The sequence below is a fragment of the Rutilus rutilus genome (assembly GCF_951802725.1).
Source record: "Rutilus rutilus genome assembly, chromosome: 2".
NCBI lineage: Eukaryota > Metazoa > Chordata > Actinopteri > Cypriniformes > Leuciscidae > Rutilus > Rutilus rutilus.
This window is the reverse complement of record NC_140210.1, coordinates 45,548,549-45,557,262: the sequence shown is the minus strand read 5'-3', so window position 1 is coordinate 45,557,262 and position 8,714 is coordinate 45,548,549. Positions and strand designations below refer to the sequence as shown.

Sequence of the window (8,714 nt, the reverse complement as noted above, 5' to 3'; positions counted from 1 at the left end):
CATGAGGAGCTTTTAATTAAAACGAGGAAATTAATTTTAAATTCGTGGCCACCACAATAAATATATTTCATTATTTTTTGTATGCTTGTCATCTGTAGTAATTTCTTGTTTCTCCCTATGTCTACTTTCTCCGACATTTAAGGTGTGCATTTTTTTTTTGCACCCTGCAGCTGACGTAGAAGAACTACGCTGTCATTTTTTATATGACGCACACTACATCGCCGCGCCAAATTAAAAAAAGAAAACACAGAGTGAGAGGTTACTATCGGCTAGCTAATTGAACATTAAAGGGTGGACAAATACAAACATAAAAGTGGGGCATTAAAGAGAAAAAGGAGGGTGGAGAAGTTATAGTCGCGACACAAAAAGTACCCAAAATAGACCGTTTTTTTGTGCAAACCTAGTGTAAATGACAACGATGTCGAAGGTCCCTGTTACTGTTGACATCGTGGATGAATTTGCCGAAAGAAAGGCCCGGTGAATGCAACTAAAATGAGTGAGTAGTTTTATGTTTTTACATTTTGGGCCGCCGTGCCAAGATCAGTAGGCCTAGTTTATTATTGACATTGGCAGTGCCTTGGTTGTTTTAGATTTGTTTTTGTTCCGTTCTGGTTGTGAAAAATTGTTGGGTAGAGTGTGTTTTTTATGGTATTGTTTAGTATGGTATTTTCTTGATACACTACAGTGAACGTCTATATATGAACGTCTAGCCTATCTATATCTTCGATGTACTTGTGGGCGGGGGGGCCCGTAAAATTTATTTTGCATATGGGCCCGGGACTGACTTGCTACGCCACTGTCTGTGTGTGTGTGTGTGTGTTCGTAAGTGCGTGCGTCAATGAAAGCAGCGCATGGTGTCTAATGTAAAGAGTAGCCCGAAAGGTCCGACCTATAAATAAAGGTCCTATAAAACCCATGCAGAGCTGCCAAAAGATTTACAGCTTTGTATCGTTCAAACATCGGCCGGAGATCATTTGCGATCAAAGGCCGACGTCGAGGAGACATATTGCCGATGAGCAAACGATCTCTGAGCGACATCGTGCCGATGGAACTTTGTACATCGGGCCAACGTCGGCCCGACGTACGTGTGCTATCTGGGTAGGCTACTCTCTGAATATGTAATCCATATGAAATGTGCATTTCTCTCTGGCGTTCATGGCGAGACCGCATCGTCAACTTCATCTTTGCAGCGACACAGAAAACACCAGTTTATTAATAAATAATTAAATGTCTCCTTGCTATTTTAGACACATTCATAATCATTACTTTTACCGGTTCTTTGTGGCAAGCTTTATGCGTGCGGTCGTGCGCTTGAGTGCAGCTATATATTAGGCCTACGTAAACGCTCATTATAGCCTAAGTAATTAAATTAATATAAAGGGGCGAATTTTCCATGAAGGCTTAAATGAACAACTTCTAGTCGACTAGAAAAAAATTTAGTCTGAGGCAGCCCTTATTCCACATATTTTCGAACCAGTCTCAGGCCATTCTGGGTTGAGCGAGCGACCCTGCGGAATGAGCGAGCGGAATGAGCGAGCGGAGCGGGATATTCAGAAATGCGCTCTCCGCTCAAGAGCTCTGATCGGAACAAACCCGAACCTCACTGTCTGCCGAACTTGCGCAGAAACATCAAAATAGACATAACCAGCTTTTTAAAATTGTTTTTAAAACTAAATATTTACACTATTTTACCACAAATTATGAGCTTTTGTCGATTTTTTATAATTTCTGCCAAAAATAGAATATATTAAAAGTTTTTTTTTTTTTTTTTTTGAAGGAAATTTTTGGATGGGCCTGTTGAAAAGTGGGTGGGCCTAAGCCCGTCAGGCCCACCCATAACGCCGTGCCTGGCGCAAGCAAAAAACCTCTAACAATTACACCTCTGTTTATTATGTTAGTTTTGGTTGTACTGCCAGTGTTTCTTGATCATAATTAAATGGTTGATTCTAAGCACTGGGTCTTGTTTGTATTTGTGGTTTGTTTGTAATGTTCAATTTTTCAGTAGGGGGGGGGGCCTCACACAAAGAGCAGCCTAGGGGCCCCTGACCACCTTAATCCGCCCCTGAGTGTGTTCATGTGTGTGTGTAGAGTGTGTGTGTGTGTTTATAATTGTGATACTGACAATCAATTCAGATTGTAATAAAAGAGCTCGTTATAAACTGAAATTTCCATTCATGTCTAAACAGTAAAACAGTCCCATAAATGTGTAAAGGTGAAATCAAGAGGACAGTGAGATGGGAACATGACCTGAGCTGGACTCAAATCCAGGTCTCCCATCAGCATCAATAGGAAGCGGCTCCGATCACGTTCTTTACTTGACTGAGCTGTAGATCACATCCTCAGATCTGGGGACAAATTAAACAAAAATAATGTGGCATTTCAAGAGGTGACAATCCATCATCTCAACAACACAAAACAAGAGCTCTGATTAAGAATTGAATATGTTTTATTTGAGTTTAAATGAGTCGTTTCTCACCTGTTGGCTTCAGACGGATGATGCGTCTCAATGCAGTCGTACTCTTCAGTCTTCATGTCTTTGTTCTTGAAGTGATGGACACTGGCATACTGAACCTCTTCAACATCTGCAGAGTCTGTTTCTGTTTGTTTCTTTGCTTTAATGTTGGAATACAGATCATCCCTCTGATTGGCTGATACTAGTGAATACAGTGGATCGTCATTGGTCGAAGCCGTTTCTGCTGATCTGTCAATGTGATCCTCCTGCAGTTTCATCAAATAAAATATCACACAGATATAACAACAGATCGATCATTCAGAAACACAGTGACTGTGAGTTACATGCATGATGTTTTCCAGATTGTCTTCATGTCAAATATTTGTCAGTACATGATCTTGTAAGTCTTGTATTTTCTAGTTAAATATAATATCCATGTCATTGTAGATTCAGGTATGTATTATTATCAAACTTGCCTGATTTTGTCTGATAACTTCAGCTCCACCGTCTCTCCTCTTCTTCCTGGAGAAAACATGTTTGTTAGAAAGTAACGAAAAGTAATTTATTTTAAGAAACATTTATTTTTTGTTAGTGGTTTAAGTTCAACAAATGTTGCATTTATGTAATTTTTTTTTAATTAATGCTGGATCTTCTCAACATTCACTCACCTTATGAACACAATAATGATGATGATGATGATGATGACGAAGATCAATCCTCCACATCCCGCCACAATCCCAGAAACTGTGAGCAGAGCATCTCTCTGAACCCCTGAAACAAGATGATCATGAAGATCATTTCACACGTGAGACAGATGAAACTGAAAGAGTGTCTGATTATAGAAAATACCTTTAACAGTGAGTGAAACAGACGCTGATCTCTGAGATCCATGTTTATTCTGAGCCTCACAGTAGAAGCGTCCACTGAAACTGGAGTTAAAGCTGGAGATGCTGAAACTCTGTCCAGATCCAACAGCTGAGGTTTCATTCTCCTTAAACCAGCTGAAGTTCAGAGCAGGAGGGTTTGAGTCACTGCTGCAGTTCAGAGTCACTGAATCTCCCTCCACTATTACACCAGAGGGACTGAACGACACTGATGTATTTTGGGGGGGATCTAGATGTAAACAACATGGTCTCATTATTCAGACTACTGCAAAACATATAATGTATGTATTTGTGATAGGAACTCCATCCATGATATTTGTAATCAGTTGTCTGATGAATATCTACTCACACACGACACTGATGCTGACAGCAGGAGAAGGCAGATGTTCATGTCCTCTGACGGCACAGCTGTATCTGCCAGAATCACTGCGGACTGACTGAAACTGAAGGATGTCGCTGGTGAAGTTTAAAGCCTGTCCATTTTTGTACCAGATGAATCTGTCTGTCAGATTGCAGGTGGTTCTACATGTCAGATTGAGCGTTTCTTTCTCCAGCACCAGCTGTGGAGCCTGAACCTGAAGGCCTGGAGGAAACACATCTTTCTGTCCTAAAAATAATAACTTTTTGTTAAATAAATAATGGAAATGAAGGACTAAACTGGATTACCAGAAACATGAAGTTGAATTCCTCCTTCCCCAGTCCATTTTTGTCCTTCAGTTGCAGTTACTAATCTGAAACAATACTCTTTCTCATCGTTTTCAGTGACGTTGTGCAGTCTGAGGACGGCAGTTTTGTTTTGTCTGTCTTCAATGTATTCAACCCTGTCTTTATACTCTGGATATTCTTTTAAACTTTTGATCAAATCTGGTTTCTTGATCCAAAATGTATCTGTGAGTTTATACTGCTGAGGGAATCTATATGTGCAAGACATGTTTACTGAGGATCCTTTGAGAGCACATATTGATTTAGTTTCATAAATCACACTCCAGTCTTCTCCCAAAACTCCTGAAACACAAAATACAAAGAAGATAGATGGTCAAGTAAGAGTTATGTGTAAATGCAGCTAAATAATGTCTATCACTTGCTGGAGAGATGACACACAATGAGAGAAGTGTGAAAAGTCCTGCAGAAGGGTGTTGCAGAAAAGCATAAATGATTACGCTGACACAGATCTGTGAAAAGTGAACACATCCACAGGCGCTTTAAGTGAGTTCAGCCATTTTGTCAGCGTAACCACACACTCTCCCCAAAGCCCGTCTTCTACGCGTCAACCAACCCAATGTCAGCTAAAATGACTGACAGACTGAGTGTGTTTCTGATTGGTGGACCGTAAAATAGATAAATAATGCATTCTTTAAAAAACACACAAAAAAAGCTTACAGCTTTATAACAACTGTGACTCACCAGAAGTCAAGAGCAGAAAGATTAGAGAGAGAAGAAGAGTCATTCTGGCGCTCACAACCACAGGAACCATCACAGCTCTATAAACAAACATATAAATACACACATCCACTTCATGCACTCCATACCTATAATAAAGCTTCTGAAAATAGCTTGTTTTTGTCTTTGGTTTGTACAAAAATAACAATTCTTAAGTGCTGCTCAGAAACAGTTTTAGTGACTCATCGACACCCAAAGGACTGGTAAGATCAGGGTGGCATGGAGGTGTTGCACTGCGGTCACATTGCTCATGCATGCTAAGAGTTAGTCTCAATCAAGATTAAACCTTTTGCACTGGACAACAATTTCTCTTCTTTTTGCAACATCAGATTGTTGTGTCTTTAGTGTTCCCACAGCATATCTACACCAGCTTGAGACTGTCTACACTGGACATGACGAAGCGACCATTGCTAAAATCATTTGTCCTTCATGTCAGGAGTAGCACGTACTTGTCAGAAATAAAACGGGCGTCAGTTTACTGTTGGAGATTTGTCGTGTCACGATGCTTCATGCCTCATCCAGTGTAGACAGTATGGCTGATTATTATGGGCCCACATCTGGTACACTTGGATTCCACACGGCCCAGATGTGGACCGGATCTGGGCCGACACGATGTTGCTGTCTGGGTTCTATTGGCTTTTGTTGCTTCACATCTGGTGTAACAGTAAGTCAACAGGACTCAAACACTAACAATGAACGAGGGCTTTACAGCTTCTTACATTGCCTAGCAGGCCTTCCACCAAATCATATACATCATAATACTATATATCTACATGTTTGCATACTTCACATTAATCAATTTAGCGTCTCCTGAACTTATTTACCAAGCTTAAAATGCAGCATCCTGTGAAATAAGGGTCCACTAAGGTCCTGTGTGGTATAACCTGCTCCAAGAAGTGATCAACACACAAACATTTTGTCCCAAAAGCTATTCATTTCTTCTCTTTCATAGCCCTACATTTTACAAACTCATCAAGTAATATGTAAAAACTCTCATACCTTGTTCACAGCAGCTTTCTTTACTAGTACTCAAAGTGCAAATAGAGAGTTTGAAGACTGAACAGACGTATTAAGCAGGGGTTGTATATGATAGCATTTCCTGACTCTATGCAAGCAAGGGTCAACAAAAAAAAAAAACTGTTCACACACACAATAGGCTTTTTACAGTTGAACAAGTTCATTCTGGGTAATTCTAAACCCCACATAAACTGAATCCTGAGTTATCTTGTTTAACGTTTAAAGCCAGAGCACTTTTCCTCTTCAGTCCCCCTACAGGTTGGAAGCGGAATTGTCCATTACTGCTGTCGTAAATAATTTAGCCTACCGTCGCACGCACACTATTTGTTTATCCAGCACCGGCTTTGGAAATAACGATGTCCACAGACAAGGTCGAGTATGTTGCATGATTTTATGAAAGTATGATGTATTGTGACAAAATAATGACATTGTTTGCTATTCTTTTTTAACAACAAAGCCAAGTGACCATCAGTCTTGCATCTTGTAGCCTCCTTCAGCTCTCACCAACGAGTGTAAGCCGGTCCAAATTTCACTCTAGTTCGAGCTCTTTTTCTTCTCCTTCTCCGACATCAAACCCTTCCTTTTATTTGCAGACTCCGTCATGATGACAATTCAAAAGCTACCTGGCTGCTAGGTATCTTCCATTTATATGTACCTGCCGAGTACGCTATTGTAATGCTTGCCGTAAAGCAAGTCAAATTTGTAGTTTCTTATGTCTCATTCGAACTACAGATCCGCTACCCGATCTGGCAAACTTGCATAGTGCAGTTATAGCCGATAGAGGGCCGCAAAGCGAATGCAGAAGTGCCGTTCACCCTGTTACGAGTTGATGAACCACTGAAACGATTTTGTAAACATTATTTTAAGGTAAAAAATTATCTTTGGTGGTGTTGCTTTAACAGTGCTCATACTGTACCCGGAGTTAACAATTAAGAACAATTAAGAATAACATTTTTATTTGCATATTTGTGGTGTCAATGTCTTTGAATGCTACAGTGCATCTTCATGTTACACATGCTGCATTTCGGGATGACAAAACGTGACGTTCTTGGAGCTGTTCACATCGTCGGACAGGGAATGATGTGTTTCTATGGCAACATTACGAGCTCTATAAAGACATGAACGCTTTTTAGGGGTTCAAGTGCTTAGCACTGAAACTCTATTGTACTTGTTAGGATATTCAAAGATCAGCATCGCTGATCGCTGACATCGTATGATATCGCTCATAACTTCTAAACCGTTAGTCGCAGACTCAATTGTCTTATATCATCGGAAACATTGGCTCAATACGAACAAGCGTCTCATGTTCATGTCTCGAATTCGATCGTCACCCTTTTTGGGTGTTTTGGATTTCCAGAAAAAACTACTTTTGCTTACAACTACAAGGATTTTCGCCTGGCTGGAACCAAACCAGTGCAGAAAGATTTTCTGGAGTCTGATTGTCAATAATTATTTTAAAAAAGGAGATATTTCGATTCACATCCTTGATGGGACGACAAAACATGCAAAGTGGGTACGGCCACTTTTACTAAAACGACTATCACTCTTGAACGGAATGAGATAAGTTCACCAAACTCTGTACACCTGTGTATTGGCTCAGTCTGTGGTCGTGTGAAAAAAGAAGCAGCGACTGCCCACTTGGTGGTGCTATAAAATTATTATTTTTTAAACATGAAAACGTCTATAGCTACGCAACAGTCAGTCCGATTGACTTGAAAACTGGCATGCAGTGTCTTGGTCCAAGGTGCCGTGATTGTCTCTGAGGACGTTTGCGTATCATGAAAAACACGGCCGCCATCAGCCAATGACGTTTGAGCACCATTCGGACAAGGTTAACAGAGGCCGACTGGAATGAAAGTCTCAGGGCTTGTTTGACTCGCGGTGACGGCAGTTCCAGTTCCTGAGCTTTCAGTATGTTCTGTTGAGGCCAATCAGGCCATTAATGAACTCTCGGTCTCGCCGACTGCCTTTGAAAACCCTGTCTGTCCTGCCACGAATATGGAGGTCATCTTTGAGAGTCCTGTCTGTCCTGTCATGGCCACAGGGGTCGCCATTGAACTCTTTGCCAGTGCTGTTATGGCTATGAAAGCCTGCCCTATCACAGCCATAGAGGCCATCTCAGAACTTTATGCCTGTCATGTTGTGAACACAGAGGCCGTCTATGAGCACTGTTCCTTCCCTGTCACGGCCCTAGAGGCCACCTTTAACCTCTATATGTTGTATTACAGATCCGCCGTGGTGGTTTGCAGTCCCTCCCATATCGCCATGGTTGTTATCAGTTTCGTCTGCTGTGGTGGTCTTCTGCTCCACCGTGGGGATCGTCAGTTTCACCTACTCTGCTGAAGTGGTCTTTGGCTCCATCTGATCGACTGTGGGGGTCTCCTGCTGTACCTCAGTTCCCAGACCACCTTCTACCTCAGGGGATTGGGCCTTGAAAGAAAAAATTATGTGGACGTCGATGATCTCAAAAATTAAGTTTATTTCAGCATAGCAGTGGCAAAGTCCACGAAGCACCTTGGGTTCACCGGCGTGAGAATGAACACAGAACATCCAAATCTCAAACCCTTTATCCTGTTACAGTTCACCACTCTTAATGTAAATGAAGTTGCTCTGTTATAACTGCTGTGGTCTGTATGTTATGAAGTTCTGACACCCCATTGTCTGAGACGGTTCTCTGTGTCCCACACCCATTCCCATTCTACAACTGATGATGACCATTTGCTCAGGATGTGATCATCCAAATGGTGAAGAAACAATATAACTGTTGACTTTCTTCTTCTCTATGATAATTAAGCCACTTTGGGGATGAACTCTAAAATATACTTTGGAGTGGGATGAGTCGGGGCAAACTATAATATCTTACACCCTTCATCCCTCCCCCTGTTCCTCCTGGACTGTTTTGTTGCGTCTGGAAGCCGCTC

General features: G+C 41.3%; 1 protein-coding gene across 1 annotated transcript; it reads right to left on the bottom strand.

Moving 5' to 3' along the window:
- Nucleotides 1–1,773: 1,773 nt before the first annotated feature.
- On the bottom strand, nucleotides 1,774–4,279 carry LOC311286665 (B-cell receptor CD22-like). The gene is made up of 7 exons (XM_084402928.1): nucleotides 4,003–4,279; nucleotides 3,686–3,919; nucleotides 3,302–3,565; nucleotides 3,121–3,223; nucleotides 2,929–2,974; nucleotides 2,477–2,718; nucleotides 1,774–2,345 (listed from the first exon to the last, which is right to left on the bottom strand). Exons 1-7 carry the CDS (start codon nucleotides 4,265–4,267, stop codon nucleotides 2,312–2,314), a joined length of 1,188 nt encoding a protein of 395 aa, XP_084259054.1. The 5' UTR covers nucleotides 4,268–4,279; the 3' UTR covers nucleotides 1,774–2,311.
- Between the last annotated feature and the right edge of the window lie 4,435 nt (nucleotides 4,280–8,714).

What these genes read in the sequence shown, in the direction of transcription:
- LOC311286665 (XM_084402928.1), bottom strand. Translation starts at nt 4,267, where the DNA reads ATGTCTTGCACATATAGATTCCCTCAGCAGTATAAACTCACAGATACA. An exon ending in AATTCAACTTCATGTTTCTG is followed by an intron (nt 3,920 to 4,002) that starts GTAATCCAGTTT and finishes TGTTTCCTCCAG; the next exon opens with GCCTTCAGGTTCAGGCTCCA. An exon ending in AAGTTATCAGACAAAATCAG is followed by an intron (nt 2,719 to 2,928) that starts GCAAGTTTGATA and finishes ATGAAACTGCAG; the next exon opens with GAGGATCACATTGACAGATC.